The 19,349-nt window shown below is 32.3% G+C and overlaps 1 protein-coding gene across 2 annotated transcripts in view; it reads left to right on the top strand.

The window, feature by feature from the left end:
- npr1b (natriuretic peptide receptor 1b) overlaps positions 1-19,349 on the top strand; it is a 97,762-nt gene that overhangs the window by 54,151 nt on the left and 24,262 nt on the right. For both annotated transcript variants that reach the window (XM_056475806.1, XM_056475807.1), the window contains exons 6-12: positions 8,428-8,522; positions 11,856-11,991; positions 12,325-12,409; positions 12,496-12,616; positions 15,184-15,258; positions 15,760-15,837; positions 16,461-16,565. In XM_056475806.1, the coding sequence (XP_056331781.1) occupies positions 8,428-8,522; positions 11,856-11,991; positions 12,325-12,409; positions 12,496-12,616; positions 15,184-15,258; positions 15,760-15,837; positions 16,461-16,565 (695 nt within the window). The remainder of the gene's footprint in view (positions 1-8,427; positions 8,523-11,855; positions 11,992-12,324; positions 12,410-12,495; positions 12,617-15,183; positions 15,259-15,759; positions 15,838-16,460; positions 16,566-19,349) is intronic.

The raw sequence follows: 19,349 nt of genomic DNA, 5'->3' as shown, positions 1-19,349 counted from the left end.
AGCAGTAAAGAGTATTATAGCGATGTGGTTATGTTTGCACAAACACTCAGCTCTTTGGCACTTAAAAACAGCATTTTAGCATGAGGCAGCTCGTTCACATTGACACAATGAATTTGTCCTGGTCTGATTTTTTTGTTTAAACAATACACCATCACATCCCCAGTGCCTTGATAGATTTGGTAAAATTACTGTATATTTTAACATTTTTAGCATTTTTAACATATTTTAACAAAATTATTAGCCCCTTTGAGCTATTTTTTTCCGATAGTCTATAGAGCAAACCATCATTATACAATAACTTGCCTAATTACACTAGCCTGCCTAGTTAATCTGATTTACCTAGTTTACCTGGCCTTTAAATGTCACTTTAAGCTGTAAAGAAGTGTCTTGAAAAATATCTAGTAAAATATTATTTACTGTCATCATGACAAAGATAAAATAATTCAGTTATTAGAAATAAGTTATTAAAACTATTATGTTTAGAAATGTGTTGAAAAAATCTTCGTTAAATAGAAATTGGGGAAAAAAAATAAACAGGGGGGCTAATAATTCAGACCTCAACTGTGTATATAAATATTTATTTATTTATACATTTCTAAACATAATAGTTTTAATAACTCATTTCTAATAACTGATTTATTTTATCTTTGCCATGATGACAGTAAATAATATTTGACAAGATATTTTTCAAGACGCTTCTATACAGCTTAAAGTGACATTTAAAGGCTTAACTAGGTTAATTAGGTTAATTATAGGCAGGTTAAGGTAATTAGGCAAGTCACTGTAAAATGATGGTTTGTTCTGTAGACTATCGAAAAAAATATAGCTGAAAGGGGCTAATAATTTTGACCTTAAAATGGTTTTTAAAAATTTAAATTTAAAACTGCTATTATTCTAGCTGAAATAAAACAAATAAGACTTTCTCCAGAAGAAAAAATATTATCAGACATACTGTGAAAATTTCCTTGCTCTGTTAAACATCATTTAAGAAATATAAAAAAAAGAAAAAACAATCAAAAGGGGCTAATAATTCTGACTTTAACAGTATATGCAGAAACGCATGTCTGTGTCTCTGTAACTTATTACATAGCACTTCACATTTGACTTCTGCTTTGTATGATCAATTACAATTTGAATTTAAACTTTTTTTCTAATGAGTACAGTGAACTTTAAAAGGATAGTTCACCCAAATATGGAAATTCCATCATCATTTGCTCAAGATATAATGAAGGGATCCCAAATCTTGGGATTAAAAAAAATTATGCTGTAGATGTCAATGGTTGCTTTTTCTAATATTCTTAATAATATGTTGTTTCATGTTCAACAGAGAAAAAATATTAAAAGTTTAGAACAACTTGAGTCTGAGTAAATGACGACGAAAGCAGATTTTTGAGTGAACTATCCCTTTAAATATTTTGTTTGCTTTTATAGTGAACATACAACATAATTGTTTAAGCTCTACTATTCTTTAAATGCCTCCAAAGTGTGACACATCTTTGTATGTTGTTAACAAAAAGTAATATGAGACTTATTACCTTATTAAACCTGTATGATTGTCTTTCTTCTGTTAAATGTTAAAGAAAATATTATGAAGAACATTCAGGGTTCATACAGGTCTGGAAAACCTCCAAAATGCTTGAATTTTATCCGAGTGTTTTCAAGGTTTAAAAAGTGCTTCGATTTTGGATGAAGTGCTTGAACCTGCTTAAAAATGTAAATGTTTATCTTACTAAATATGTAATAATAATTAACAATTTCAAAAAATATATTTGTTTGTTTGTTTGTTTGTTTGTTTGTTTGTTTGTTTATAGCTTGCTTTTGGTTTTTCGAGTGAATTGTCCTTTTAAGTAATATGTTTGCTTTTATAGTGAACATACAACAATTGTTTGAACTCTTTATCCTTTAAATGCCTCCAAAGCATGATGCATCTTTCTATCTCATTTACAAAGTAATATAACTGAGCTTTATTACAAAATATAAGTTCATTTCTTTTTGTCAGTATTTCATGACATCTTTATATATTTCAATATTTAGAATTAATATGTTATTTATTTAAAATACATCTTAGACACTGATTCAGAATGAAGATAACATTCCCATTCGTGCTGCAGTACTTTGAAGAGCTGTGCAGAATGTGTGATATTCATAGTCACCAGAAAGTGGCTTCTATTTAGCTGCTGGTGGCTATTCAATTTCTGTAAAAAAAAAAAAAAAAAAGATATTCATTCAGATATTTATAAAAGCTATTATAAAAGCCTCCAAACTGAAATGACTAAGCTCCTCTGGATCCAGCTAGTGCAGTTATATCCTGTAATCCTGCCTGCTAAAGACTGCACTACAAACATCAGTGTTTTACAGCCGAATAAAGTCGCTGAATAGACGGGAAGCACTAAATGTTCTAGATCCCTTTTATAAATGACATTTTGAATGGGGAAAAGAAGATGCTCTGCTGTTGACTTTTAATATCAGTCCTCATCTTTATTGTAATCGTAATGAAATCCTATTCAGATCTATTGATTGACTATACAGTTCTGTTTTTTGTGGTAGTTTGCATCTGGCTCAGAAAGGGATGAACTGAATTCAGTGTCACATGGGTACAGTCAGCTCTTTGTCTATCTTCGTTGTTCATTTTTACATGATTGTTTTTGATATGTAATTGTGGTGTAGTTAATACATTGTCTTTTGATGTTCTGGCCAGGTTCACTCATGTTAATTAAGATAGACTATATATTTTTTTAAAACAATACAGTGCTCAGAATTGAGTACACCCCATTTTGAAAATGAATATTTGTATCCAGTTGTCAGTGAATATAGGCAATGTATTGTGGTGCATTTAAACAAAACAGATTTATTAAACAGATATATTAATTAAAATAATATTTTAGTCACCAAACATATTTAGAAATTGAAAGAGAATACAATTAAATTCAAGCTAAATATCGTAAAAAAAATTACAGCCTACAAAATTGCAACAAAATTTTTGGCTTTTTTTTTTTTTTTTTTTTGCTCCTCTTGATTTTTCCTCTTTTTAAAATTTATTTTTAATATTTTTCTATAACATATAAATTTGGGTGTACTAGTTTTTGGACTGTTATTGTAAGTTGTTTTGTTAGATAAGCTCCAGATTTGGCTACAGTACTGACTAATCTAATGTATTTGCACAAATATAATATTGTATAGCTTCATATTAAAAATATGAATTTAAAAGAGAGATTTGTGAGGGGTGGACTTATATATGCTGAGCACTGTATATTTATTCATATATATTTATTATACATTTATTCATGCATTATAGTTTGGTATGGTAACTGCACTGTTTCAGACCAGACAGCCCTTCAACAGGTATAAAAACTGCCCAGTACATCACTGGCATATAGGGCTTCAGGAATATCATAAAACAGTTCTCTCATCCCATTCACAGACTATTCAATCCTGTTCCATCTGAGAGATACAATGTGTATTCGGTATCGCACCAGTAGACTCAGAAACGGTTTGTTTCCCTCAGCTCTCAACCTACTGAACTCAAACCTCAGCTGTAGAACTATACTCACTAGATTTACTGTTAAATAAAATAAATAAATACTGGAATCATGTAACTTACAGCAACTACATAATTCACTGTATAATTTAATTGAATTGAATTAAAGTTTTACTAAAATATATTTTTAATAAATATATCTGTTTAATAAATCTGTTTTGTTTAAATACACCAAAATACATTGACTATATTCACTGAGAAATGGATAAAAATATACATTTTCAAAATGGGGTGTACTCAGTTATGCTGAGCACTGTACATACAGTATAATAAATATCTCAAGCACTGTGCAAGAAGTTATATGTTTTATAGTGTCTAAATATGCTTTGTTGGAAAACAATCATATTCATTTCAGTAGTATTTCTCATAATTTAGTTAAAGTATTATATATCTATGTAGATAATTCTGCAAAGCATGCGAGTCTTATCTGAATTTGCTCCAGTTTGCACAACCCAGGCAGACGTGGCTCACTAACTGTCCATGTGTACGTCTGTATTCCTAGTATAACTCATGTAGGCCTATTAAAGCTATCCTTATCATCAACCCATTTGAGGAAATGTGTTTCTCCACCCTCGCCTTCTCTCTCTCTCTCCTATTGCTTTGACATTTCCAGTGTGATAACGCATAAGCTTTTCATATCAGTCTAAATGTCATTGTGTGTTTCCTCTGAGCTGGACCCACCGTTTATCTGTAGCCCATTCAGAGAGGTGAGTGGCCTCTGAGAGGAAATTACAGCCCGCTCATGACCCTCATCAGAGGAACACACCACTTGGCACAACCGGAAGCATTTTAACAGACTGACTGACTGAACACACACACGCACACACACACACACACACACACAAACACACACACGTGCACACACGCACACACACACACACACAAACTATGTTGATACACTGTGTGTGATTATGGTCATTATAATTTCTCAAAACACGGTTGATACTCCATGATAATGAGTTTGAGGAACTATATCTCTCTTAAAGAGATGGTACACCCAAACCAACAGTTTTATCATCATCTGATCAGCTTGATTTTGGATTCAATTCAAATGAATTCACCTTTATTTCTATAGAGCTATTACAATGTAGATTGTGTCAAAGCAGCTTCACATAGAAGATTATAGTAAATTGAAACAGTGTCAGTCCAGTTTTTAAGTGCTAGAATCTGCTTAAAAATGTATTTGTTTTGCTCTCATAATAATTTATCTTACTAAATAGTTATTAATAATTAACAATTTAAATAAAAAAATTGTCTATTGCTAGCTTGCTTTTGCATAAAAGGAGAATTGTGGAGTCTGTGCATGTGTAGCGTGGTCTGACTGTCTTTTTTAATCTTTGTCCTTTGATTGGGCAGTGGGAGAAGACAAAATGCATGGAGATTAACACTTCATAAATGAACAATGCATGAAATTAGAATAAATATAGATTTAAGATTAAAGATGTCACATTTAAGATAGGAGTAAATGACATAAAATGAGTAAATGACTGTAATTCAATGTTGAGCTGTGGGGTTAACATGCAATCGGAAAAATTCCTAGGATACTATTGACCTTATTCTTCACATTCGAGCGGGTGCAGCCATTGGAATTTTTTTGGCTCATAACTTCTCATTCACTTCCAGTGTCGGCCCGTAGGGTTGAGGAAGCCCTAGGTGAGATAAAAAAAAAATGAGCCCACTGGTGTAAAAACAGTGAGAAGAAAGCACAAAAAAAATTATTTTAATATTTAAGTGTATACGTTTTTATTAACAGAAACATATTTAACCTATAATACATGTAAAAATATTTACTCAGATTTAAACAAATACATTTCCAAGTTTTGCAAAGTATTGTAAAGTATTGCAAATGAAAGTGCAAGTGTGTTGTAAAAACAAATTGTACATAAAACAAACTAAATAAAATAAAATCCAAATAAATTAAAAAATAAATGAAAAAGGGCACAGATTGGACACCTGTGATGTTATGTTACTTCAGACTTTATAACACTTTTTCAAGTTCATATTGAATGTGAGCAATTTGCAGAGATATGTGGAAACTGCATAGGAATATGTTACATGCTTCTAGTTCACCCAATAGCCGATCACGGGTGGTGTTATGCAAAATAGAGTGTTGTGCTGCTGGGTATGTTTCTAATATTTTCTGCTTTTATTTATATTATTGTTGTGTATTTATTATCGTTTTCAGCTATTTGTCATGTATGAATTATACAAAGCTATTCTTTTAATTAAATCTGGATTTTTTTTTCATGGTTCGTTGTGAATTGTATTGCATTTAATGAGGTTTGTGCATTGCGTAATGCGCATTGTCCATGTTTAAGTACTTATGTCCACAGTAAGTATACAATAGCAGCGTTCGTGAGGGTCTCCAAGAAATACGGGAAGAAATATGGCCTGTTGGGCGACCGGCACTGTTCACTTTCATTGATTTTTTTTACATTAAAAACAGCTTGTTATGCTGCTTGAAATTTCAAACAGATATTTTCTAATTATATTCGTCTACTTTTTATGTATAATCATGCAAACACTTGTTTGTAGAGCAAGTAGTTTGACAAAAATATAATTCATTTTACTAAACTATTAGAAATACCATATTTTATTCATAACCTACTGAAGAACAAAATAGTAGTTGATGGTAACATTGGTAACATGTCATTAATAAGCATTAAAAAACAACATGCAAATAAAAAGCTATCAGCCTTTCATCAGTCTTTGCGACCCCTTGGGCGATTACATTATATTAAAGACAAAGCAATAGCGTCGGATGCAGCACATTGATTGTATGGCACCAGATTAAACTTTCTGACACATTTACTGCACTCACGTACATTAAAAATATGCAATATACATTCCACAACTCAACATTGTTATTTTGGGGGTCGCCACTGAACATTGTTATTTTGGGAACCCCTGCCATAGACGACTGAATCGGAAGTTCTAAAACAATCGCAAAAACAACTCACTGTAATTCCACATCGCAAAATAAGGTCAATACTGTACTATAAAATACACAAATAGCAGCTCATATAATGTGGCGAAGTTTATATATGTACACATATGTAATTTAGTCACACTTTCAAAAGGAGTAAGGTTTGGAAAAGAAAAAAGAAAAAGATTTGCCATCTCTTACTCCTCCTTCACCTGTTACAAACCAGTTTTAGTTTTTTTCTTCTGCTGAACACAAAAGAAGATATTTTGAAAAATGTTGGAAACCTGTAACTATTGTGGAAAAGAGCAAATACAGCTTCTGATTATAGCAATATGGATATGTTTGCACAACCTCTGCAATTCACTGGTATGTCAACAGTCGAGGAATTTAAAGTACACTGATAGTTATGATAGTTTGATTTTAAAATATGAGACTATATACTGTATATGACATTTTGCAAGATTATTTAATTAATACCTTACTAATTAAGACCTTAATGATTTCTTTTGCATAACACTTTCACCAAAACAGAATAGCTTTTTTTCTGCTAGTGCTGTGGAGTCAACTGTTTGAGTCCATACCTTTACTCTGAATTTCCTGGACCTGGAGTTGACTCTATAACAGGATTCAATTATATATTATATAAGATTCAATCAACTCTGTATCCTGCATAACATTCAACAATGACTTTTTTTCTGTGACTTTTCTTTGCTGTATGACTGATATTAGGTGTCAGCTACAAGGTAATAATGTTGATAGCTAGCTAATTCAATTTTCAAGGTAATACAATGGCTAAATAAATCGTATAATGATACTTTCAATGTTGAATGAATTCAGTGTAGTAAAAGACCTGGTGGCAGCAATTTTTGAGTTGACTTTGTAAAAGCTGAAATTGACTACCTCTACTTTCTGCATTATCTTGAACATTTTAAGCATTAAATTTCTGATATAAAAATGGGAAAGATCCAAAATTTTCAGGCAAAATTCACTTTAAAAGTGAAAAACTTTTACAGTGAAAAGTCTGCATGCTTTTATGAAAAAAGTATGAAGTCGGAAGGTCTTGTTTTTTCAGGTGTTCACTCGTTGACTATATAGAGGGATTAAAACATGAAAGTTCTTACATACAGCAACTATAATTTTTAACCCTAACAATATATTTATGACCGATGTTTCTGTAAAGGTAGTTGTTCAGTGTTAACAATTTCCTGTAGAATCTACAGTAACTTACTGGCAGCAGTTTGCCAACTTACTGTAAGTCAATTACAGCAAAAATAGGAGAGGGCAATTTCTTCAGCAGGATAGCACTCCTTCTTATACTTCAGCCTCTACATCAAAGTTCCTGAAAGCAAAAAAGGTCAAGGTGCTCCAGGATTGGCCAGCCCAGTCACCAGACATGAACATTATTGAGTATGTCTTGGATAAGATAGAGGAAGCATCGAAGACCATTTATCTTGCTGTATATGTATTAACAGAATTGTATGTTTCTGTTTTGTATGTGTATATATTTACTGTAAAATGTACAGTAATTTTTACCTTGCAACTTTAAAATGCAATAACATTCTGCATAACTGTCCTAAATACAGTTCAAATTACAGTTAAATGCTGTTTAATTTACTAGAAACGTTAACAGTGTTATAAAGAGGCATTTATCATTGAAATAATGGTCCAGACAGTATGAAATCAAAAATCTGAAGCTCGTGTTGTTAATGTTGTTAAAGTAATAACAACCTAACTCTTCCATGACAAACGTGTATTGTGATCAGTGCATCTTTTGTCTAAATGGTCATATCTTAGCTGTTGAACTTTACTGACTTTGACTGCAAATGATAGCCAGACAGGTCCTGACCCTGAAGAAGGTTGACGTTTGCACTGCACTGTGACAAAGTTAATGTTACTTCTGTGTTCTGCTGTGATTTTGGAGTAATGAGCTCAATAACCACACGCTGGCTCTCTGTTTTCCCAGGAGTCACAGGTCTAGTGCAGATTGATGAGAATGGAGACAGAGAGACTGATTTTGCCCTGTGGGACATGGCTGACATCAACAGTGGCGACTTTCAGGTTAGTGACTATCACATACTCGCAGCTTTCTTATGTGCCTGCCTTTATTGTTTTATTCAAGTTTTGGTGATTTTGGATGTTTTCATGAAGACAAAAATGTGCAAAAAAGCATTGAATGACAGCATAGTTATCTGAAAAAAAGAAAACATCTGTAAATTGAGGTTTCCATATCACCTCATGATAGTTTTTGCCCTTAATTTGTCCTTATTTGTGTAGCCATCAATATGTGCATAGGCAGGTCCACAACACACATGCACTTTGCTTATTACCAGTGTTGGGTAAGTTACTTTAAAAAGTAATACATTACAAATGACTGACTACTACTGGAAAATTGTAATTTTATTATGTTACTAATTACTTCATGTAAAAAGTAATCAGATTACTTTACTTTGAAGTTACTTTTAAAACATATTCATTCATTCATTCATTTTTTTTTTCGGCTTAGTCCCTTTATTAATCTGGGGCCGCCTTAGCGAAATGAACCTCTTTAACCTTGCACACAAGCAGATGTTTCCTTGCTAGTAAAGTGTTCAGTTTTTTGGCTTGCAACATCCGGCATTTAAATATCGAATGCGAAATAATGGGATCTCTCGCTGTTAAAGTGAATGGGAAATGAAACTCATCTGTCTCATCTGGGGGATGTTTTTTTAATGCACATTACACTCAAAACACACCCATAACTCATTAAGAGAATGAGGCCAATCCTTTAGGCCACTGTTTTTCCCATCTTAAAACAGTAAAAGTGGATTCGGACATGCCCTTAGTGCAGCACCACGTGTCACCTTCATTTGAAAAATATGAATGCTTTATGATGCTTTTGTTTTGAATAATAGATGGATGAAATGCAGCCTCATTTTCTCACAGCAGATATGTTTGTGCGTGTTTGTCATTCAAACAGATTTGCCTTTGTTACAGGCTAATGAATGAGAATATAACACCTGAATCTTAAAAATGGCAAATTGGTGCCATAAATTTTAAACCAGAGCTCACATGCACACACACACCGACACACACCCTTTCTGAAAAGCACTTGATTGGTAATTGGGAGGCCAGGCTGTGGGAAGGTTAATTATGGCATACATATTCAGTCAGGGGAATGTTTTTTTGTTTGTGTGTGTGAGCGTGTACAGGAGAAATGCTGAAGAGATTTTAAAGATCTCAGCTGCTCTCTGAATAACTCTTGTGTTTGTCATTTTCAAATTTTTTACTTGTTATTTCTGCTCTATTTCAAAGTGTTTTTCCACTTTGTTTCCTGTGTTAACGAAATTACTTGATGAATACTTGAGTTTCTAGTGTTGATATCAAGGGGTCAAGGTTCAGATAGCTTTTGTTTGTAGATGCTATAAAAACATTTAAATACACAAAAAACATATTTTACTACTAAAAGACTTCAAAGAGCTGTGTTCAGTCAAAAATAATTAGTATATTTTTAATATCTTGTGTGTCTGAAATCGAAGCTCTACACTGTAAAACCCAATAAGTTAAGGTAACTCAAACCGTTTGAGGAAACCGATTGCAACAAACCATTTAAGCTCAAAAGATAATCCTAATGAGTACTGTGAACTTAATCCATTTGAGTAAATGAAGCAATTTGAGCACAGTAAAACCTAATAAATGAAGAGAACTCAAACCACCTGAGTACTAAAAAACCAAATAAGTTAAGGCAACTCAAACCATTTGAGGAAACTGATAGCTACAAACCGTTTGAGTTAAGAAAAACTAATTTATATGAGTACTGTGAACTTATTCCATTTAAGTTGAAGTAATGAGGTATTATAACTCATTACCTTCAACACTGAGTTCCAAACTCTTTTCAAATGAGTAGAATTAACTTTCAGTCAATATTGAGTTAATTACACTTTCTTCATTTGATAAAATTGACTGTTGGGTTTTACAGTGTAGCAATGGACATGAGTCTGTACAGTTGTGATCGGCATTTACATTTTCAGTGCTTATACCTAAAATTTATTTTATCCACTTTTACATACATTTGCAACACGGAAAATTTGGCATTGAAGAAATGTACAATAATTTTTTAATTTCTGATTTTTTTAATTCCTTAATTTTGGAAAGGCTGTATTGATCATTAATTGATCATATAGACAGAAAAATCAGTATTTTTGTGAAATGCTGCTACTATTTAATTTATGTTTAGAAATTTCATTAAGGGGCAACATGGTGGCTCAGTGGTTAGCACCGTTGCCACACAGCGGGATGTTGGTTCAAGTCCCAGCTGGCCAGTTGGCATTTTGCATGTTCTCCCCGTGTTCGCATGGGTTTCCTCTGGGTGCTCCGGTTTCCCCCACAGTCCAAAGACATGCGCTATAGGTGAATTGGATAAACTAAATGCATGAGTGTGTCTGAGTGTGTATGGGTGTTTCACAGTACTGGGTTGCAGCTGAAAGGGCATCCCTGTGTAAAATATATGGTGGATAGGTTGCCGGTTCATTCTGCTGTGGCAACCCCTGATCAAGGGACTAAGCTGAAAGAAAATTGTATTTATTTCTGTGATGGCAAAGCTTAATTTTCAGCATTATTATTCTTCCAGATTTCACATGGTCCTTCAGAAATCATAATATACTCCTTTGGTGCTCAAGGAGCTTTTCTTAATTATTATTATCAATGTTGAAAACAGCAGCTTACTGTTATTGTGGGAACTGTGATAAATCAGCATTACGACATTAAAGTTCAAAGAGAAAAGCATTTATCTGAAATAAAACTTGCTGCTACTGTGCATTTGGATGACTTTATGGCAGCTGTGCTGAATATATGACCATGGACCACAAAACCAATCATATTTAGTCATTTTTTGAAAAATGAGCTTTATACATAACCACAGGACAATATTTGGCTGAGATACAACTACTTTAAAATCTGTAATCTGAGAGTTCATTTTAACAAATAATTTAATAAAAATCAATATTGAAAAATCATCTTTGAAGATGTCCAAATTTCAGTCTTAACAATGTACTTGCTAATCAACAATTAAGTATTGATAGATTTACAGAAGGAAATTCTTCATTTTCTTCACTCTGTTTTTTTTTCATCCATGCACACTTTTCATTAAAGAAATACTGACTTCAGACATTTTAAATGGTAGTGTAAATGTCCTTCAAACTAAAAGACATCAATCAAAAACCACAAAAGATTTTATTATGATCAGATTTTTGATCTTAAAGGAATTGAAACAAGTTTAACACTGAACAATTTTATCCAAGTAGATTTTGAATATAACTGATGATAAAATTACAATAATAGCCCTGTTATGATTAATTGCTATTAATAATAACCCTGTCACTGTTATCTTATTGAGTACCTCACATTGCTCTGCAGATCGTGGCAGTGTATAATGGCACTCAGAAGGAGATGAATATTCTTCCTGGGATGGCAATCCAATGGCCAGGTGGTAAAGTCCCTATGGATGTGCCCACCTGCGGCTTTAAGAACGAAAACCCTGCCTGTCGAGCACGTAGGTTTCATACACTAGCTGTACACCACTACACTAGCTGCTTTATCAAACTACTTGATCAAAATTTAAAAAAGTTTAAAAAACCTTAAAAAAAAGCTTTATCAAACTACTACAAACTACGGCTAAATGAGCCGAATTAACACAATTCTTTAGTTTTTTTGGGGACAACTTAATTGTTTTATGTTCAATCCACTTAAATTTGTAAAAACAATTAAATTAACTTAATCGATTTGTGTTGGGACAACATGAAGAAATTATGTGGAACCCAACATTTTTTACAGTGCAACTCCTTACCCGCTTCTCACTCTCTGTCACTTTGCTTCTTTATTTTAGGAACCATCGCAATGCACCAGATGATTTCCATTGTGCTTTTCCTCATCCTCATCATTATCTTCACTGTGACTGTTTTTATATACAGGTGAGAGCCAGCAGAATGCTTTAAATACCCGATTATGACTCGGTCATTATATCAAAAAATGTGGCTATGTATGTATTTGCACACAGAAAGCTGAAGCTGGAGAAAGAGTTGGTCGCTCAGTTATGGAGGATTTCCTGGGATGACATTCAGATGAGCCATCTGGAAAAGGCCCTGAGAAGCACTGGCAGCAAACTCACTCTCTCACTAGTAAAACAAAGACACTGTACACACTACATACTAGGATCTGAAGTTACCTTGTTTATTATAGGGCCAAAAATGTATCCATGGAATTAATTTCTAGAAGATTTATTTTATGTTTTCGGGCATTTTTTATATACAGTCTTTATTTACACTTTACTGGCCAAGGCTATAATACAGGATGGCAGGGGTAAAACATTTAGGTGAAACTTTTGACATAATTTACCTGGATTTGAATCCACAAAACATTAAAAAAAATGTCAATTAAATTCCAATTAATTATTTAATAAGAAAATCCTTTAAAATGAAAGTAGCGTTCCATCAGTTTTATATTATCATTTATGTGCAATATGGTAATACTGCATACTTGTATATAATGTAGCCTTGAAAACTGAAAATGTTGTCATCATTTATTCAAATTTAACATGTCACAAACTTGTTTGAGTTTTTGTTACACACAAAAGAAGATATTTTTAAAAATGTTGGAAACCTGCTATTATTATGCTATTTACACAAAGAGGACACAGTGGCAGATATTTGCTCCTTAGTATTAAAGTTATAGTTCACCCAAAAATGAAAATGTACTCACTATTTACTCTCTCTCAAATGGTTCCAAACCTTTGAGTTTGTTTTTTCTGAAGGTGTTTTGAAGAATGTTAGAAACTGACAAACACTGACATCCATAACAGGAAAACAAATACTATGGATGTCAGTGTTTGTCAGTTTCTAACATTCTTCAAAATGCCTTTAGAAAGAAATAAACTCAAAGCTTTGAAACCACTTTAGAGAGATTAAATAGTGAGTACATTTCCATTTTTGGGTGAATTATAACTTTAATACTAATAATCAAATATCTGCCACTACATCCTCTTACAAAAGGTACACGGTGGTACAAAAAATGTTCCTTAAGGAACAGTTTTGTACCTTTGTAAAAATTGTACCTTATATGCTACAGAAAAGACCTCTTATGATATTATCTGTTCTGTGCCTTTTATGGTACAATTGAAATAAAGGTACACCAATATTCTCAGAAAAAAGGTACAAAAGTGTTGGACAACTCCTTCTTTATTACAATATCTATAAAAAATAAATATTACTGGAAATATTACAGCAAAGTAATTTATGAATAATTTCCATATTAAAACATGAATCCTTTTTTAAAAGTATATGTTTAAAGAAACATTAATTATTAAGCTTTAAAATACAAAACAACTGGTAAAACCCCAAACTATAGCTATTGTTAACTAAACATTTAAGGCATTTTAATAAACATTTGTTAAGCATTTTCTAATACATTTTCATTATTAATATCTGCACCTTTTGGCGTTTGTTTTCTACTATGCACGTGAGCTGACAAAAGTTCTGCAGACGTCCTGCAATGTGTTCATGCAGACATTTCAGCATTGTAAAGCTAATCAGACATTGTGCATATCTTGTTACAATACTTTTGCATAATTCTATTTCTATTTTAAAATTAAATGAACTCTTAAGTGATTACAAAGGTATTGTGTGACAATTGAAGAAACATGTTTTATATTGTACATGGGAGAATGTATTTCTGTAACATTTTTGTGAAGTGTTGTGAAATGTTTAGCAAAAAATAGATCTTTTGGTTTATGTTAAAGTATTTTTATTCTTAATTGTAAATGAAAACAGTGCATTTACACAAAAAGAAACTTTTTTAAAATCATTGTTTAAAAATGTATTTGATGTTTTATATTTACTGAAAACAAATTGACCCATTTTGGATACAGCAAAATGCCTTTAAATAGTTCTTGAAGGAACACGTTTGACACTGTTTAGGTACGAAGTGTCTTGTCACTGTGGTGGTACCTTCATGGATCAGATTTGTACCTTTGATGAAGGTACAATATTGTATCTGCAGAAACAAGGGTTTGTACCTTCTTTGGTGCAATATTGTACCATTTTTTTCTGAGAGTGTAGTGTAAATAGCATAATAATAGCATAGTGCAAATACCCTCAGATTTTTTTTTTTAATAACTATCTTATTAAAGGTGTCTGTGTTGTCTTTTATGTCAAATATCTAAATTTACCAAAAAAAAAACAAGATTTCATGACAGCATATGGCTGCAAATATATATATTTTTTCTGTTATTGCTCTATATATTGTAACACTGGTTATTAATGTCAATAAGCAGAATGCAAAATTGTTTTTATGTTTGAAGAAACAACACATCTCAATATGGTGCCATCACTCCACCAATTTCATCAGTGAATAATCGAAACACTCGGATTGGCCGGAAACATTTATGATTGATCATTATTCTCGACGCTGCAAAAACAACAAGCAATTTGTGATCCAATGTGAACAGATGCTGTGATATTTTTCATTCATTTTCAAATTTGGCTTTAATCGTGACAGGCATTATAGTTTTGTATAATTGAGCTTGAATTTGGGGGCCATTATTGTTCATTTTGATGCCATTTTGGCTACAAGCCCTCATTCATTTCTGATCCTGCTACACACTGATACTCACTCATAAATTCAGATGTCTTCTCTAGGTTTTTAATGTAACAAATATTTTCTTCTAATATTATAATTTTTTTCTCTGCAGAGAGGTTCTAACTATGGATCGCTGCTGACGACTGATGGAAATTTCCAGGTGTTTGCTAAGACTGGCTACTTTAAGGTATCGTTCTCTGATTCAACAGATGTTTATTTAGTACATATTTATACTCTCAGACGTCATGCCCACTGACCTTGGGTCATAAGGCACACGAAATGGGAAACGATTCTCAAGCTTCATCATCTGATTAGTTGAAATCAGGATTTCCGGGAGACATGTCACAATTTTTTTGCAGTCATCAACCTTGGTTTATCATACCCAGTGCATTTACATTACCTAATAAAACAATTTAAATGTACATTATACATATATAAATATATATTAAATATGTACAGTATTTGTATTTTAGCATTTTTTCCTTTATAGTGATAAGACTAAATATACATGACACAGGAAGTGAAGTGGGAGAGAGCTGGGGGCTTTGTCAGTGTGCTGGGCTATTAACTCCCACTAATCGAAATGTTTTAGTTTTATTTTTGAAGTGTTACAGTTTACATGCATGTTACAACCTCAGAGTACACACATTCTGACCACTGCAAACATATGTGCTTATTTGTTCCCCAGGGAAATATTGTGGCTATTAAATACATCAACAGAAGGCGCGTGGAGTTAACGAGGAAAGTGTTGTTTGAACTGAAGCATGTGAGTGTGTCATGCTGTTTTATTGCTCTGCTGTAGGATATTTCTGCTAATCTGATTATAATCATTACCAACACACTAGCATTCAAGCATTTGGGGACAGTACATTTTTAATGGAAATTAATACTTGAGCAGGGATGCATTAAATTGGTCAGAAGGCGTATGTAATGCTACAACAGATTTTTGCTTTGAATAAATACTGCTGTTTTAAACAATGTATTCCTTTCTTGAGCACCAAATCAGCATGTCTCAATCTCAACTAAAGATTGAAGTATTAAATTATGTTTTTAATAATAGAAAACAGTAAATGGTATTTCACCACATTAATATTTTACTGTATTTGTTCATAAATACAGTAAACATTAATATGGTGTATTAAAAACCGTTTTTTATTAATTAAATTATTTTTGATATTTTAAAAATAGAAAACAGTCATTTTAAATTGTAACAGTATTTTATTATATTATTGTTGTACTATATTTTTGAACAAATAATTGCATTGCTGGTGAGCTTTTTTTCAAATTAATTTTGGTTCTTAATATCCCCAGACTGTAGGTTCTCAAACAGTTACACATTTGTGAAAATGTACCGTGAGTTCACAATAATAGTATGTGTTTCTTCTCTAGATGAGGGATGTGCAGAATGAGCATTTGACCCGTTTTATTGGTGCCTGCATCGACCCACCCAATGTCTGCATTGTCACTGAATACTGCCCTCGAGGCAGCCTGCAGGTACAGACACACCATTCATGTTCTGTCATCATGGTGACTTTTCATTGACTTACTGAGCTAATGATGTTTACCATCCTCTAACCTTCAACTTGACCCTTACAAAAAACTATCTGCAAATTTACATTTTAATTAAGACTTTTTAAAAGTCTTGATCAGATAGGACCCATCCGCTTGTTAAGTGTGACGTCACGCGAAGCGGCTTCCGTGTCCAAGCACTCTATCAAACTGTATGGGGAGACTCATCAAATGATAATAATAAATGTTTACAAAGAGATGTAATACATTTGAAAATCACGATCACAATATTCAGTTGAAGTCAGAATTATTAGCCCCCCTGAATTATTAGCTCCCTGTTTATTTTTTTCCCTAATTTCTGTTTAACGGAGAGAAGATTTTTTCAACATATTTCTAATCATAACAGTTTTAATAACTAATCTATAGTTTATAGCCTATATTGATCATGTATTTTAATAATAAGCCAAGCATTGTGGTTATCATTAAAACAAACAACTGACAAATTTGCTTTTCATCTACAGCCTAATTAGAAACAACTTTGGGCCCAGAATTATTAGCCCCCCTGAATTATTTGCATTATTTTTCCCCCAATTTCTGTTTAACAAAGAGATTTTTTCAGCACATTTCTAAACATAATAGTTTTAATAACTCATTTCTAATAACTGATTTATTTCATCTTTCCCATGATGACAGTAAATAATATTTGACTAGATATTTTTTAGGTTAGAGTAATTAGGCAAGTTATTGTATAACGATGGTTTGTTCTGTAGACAGTCGGAAAAAAAGTTAGCTTAAAGGGGCTAATAATTTTGACCTTAAAATGGTTTTTGACCTTAAAATTTTAAACTGCTTTTATTCTTGCTGAAATAAAACAAATAAGACTTTCTCCAGAAAAAAAAATATTATCAGACATACTGTGAAAATTTCCTTGCTCTGTTAAACATAATTAGGGAAATATTTAAAAAAGAAAAAAAAATTCAAAGGGGGGCTAATAATTCTGACTTCAACTGCATATGTCCATGCCTAATATTCGATGGCCAGAAAGCGCTAAATTTTTGTAAAGGGTCAAAATTTTGGTATTTGTGATGCAGCAAGCCCAAAGACTGATGTGGACGCTATGATTTGATATAAAATTCACTTCAATGTGTGATATGACTAAAAAGTGGTCATAAACGAGATGTCTGATCTCCTAATGGTGTGTATGTGAAGTTTCAGCTCAAAATAACCAAATAATGTTTTATTTTTTAACTCTTTGAAACTGTCCCTTATAGGCTTTGATCATAATTTTGCCATTTTGGTGACTGTCGCTTTAAATTTAAATGAGATTGTGCTTCCAGACCTCTTATCAAAAGAAGGCTGAGCTACAAATGCCTATGTGTCAGCATGGTGGCAGATTTAAAAACAAGACTAAATGTTTTATGCTATTGAGGGAGAGATCGTCACTAATGGGCGGGACTTTCCCCCTCTGATGACATGTACAAAGGAAGAATGCCGATTAAAATGTTTCTGCAGACTGTTTTTATCAAGTGTGATTATAAAAAATAAAATTAATACATTTTTACCATTAGAATATTATTACAGACCTTTGCCACAGTTGTGTTATAAAGTTATTTTAGCCTTGATCTACAATCAACTAGCAATTAGAAGAATCACAATATTGCAGATTTCTATATTGCAAACAAACTCAATTACATGATATGTGGTGCTTTATAGAAGGGAGAGGAGCTAAAGATCTTTTTTGACATGCTGTGCTTACTGTGACTGATTGGTTGAACTTTTTATATAGCATTTCATATTCTGCACAAATACGGCTATCAAACATGATAAAAAATAAGTTTATTTGAACCAAAAGTTTAAACTGCAAGTAAACGTATGTCACAAGTTTACATGTCAATTTTGAGACACAATAAAAATGTTGTATTTTAATAACTCAGTTATTTTTAAAGTCACAATTCTAAGGGATGAGTAAAAATCAATAAATTTAGATAAATCCTCATCTTAGAATTATAAGGTTCTATCTGACATTTTTGTCGATATTGAGTCTTTTTTTGTTTTTTTATTAGTTGTTTACATTTAAAGACTTTTTATTTAAAAACAAAAAAGGTTTTATCTACAAAGTCGAACTCTAGCTTGACTCTATAAGGTTCTTTCTGTGAGCCAAGCAGCATTTAAATGCACGCACGAGGATGGATCAGCTTTCTTTGTCATTTCCCCGGATTGCTCTGTTGACAGCAGGAAAAACCAGAATGAAACACAAAATCAGAGTTGACTAAATAATGCTGCACCAAACAAAATGGAGAAGAAACCTGAAACTGAAAAAGTGTGTGTAAATGTGATGATTTAGAAGTCTTTAAGACATTGAAATGAAATGTTACATTTTACACAAAAAAAGAAATCGTTTTTAAAAAATGTAACATCTTAAATGGCAAATATTTTTATTTGTGTATACATAGTCAGTGAAACATTTTTCAGTGTTTATTAAACTTTGTTAAACAACTCAATTGCTCAAGTCTTTAAATTTGATGTTAAGCCCTAATTCAATAAATATAATTCAGTAATTCACATAAAGCATATCATTTGATAAATATTACTATATTACATAAAATTAACATCTGCACTGGACAAAATATTTAGCACAGCCTTAAATGCTTAATTTGAGCAAGAAAAAATATTCATCCTAAAACATTAAATAAATGTTATAGAGAACAAAAATTTTACTTTCCTTTAATTAAAGTAAATTTAGTGTCTCTGTCATGTTAATGTATGAAA

Source organism: Danio aesculapii, chromosome 16 (genome assembly GCF_903798145.1).
Source record: "Danio aesculapii chromosome 16, fDanAes4.1, whole genome shotgun sequence".
Taxonomy (NCBI): Eukaryota; Metazoa; Chordata; class Actinopteri; order Cypriniformes; family Danionidae; genus Danio; species Danio aesculapii.
The sequence above is the reverse complement of the archived record's forward strand: the minus strand, read 5'-3'. Positions and strand labels throughout refer to the sequence as shown.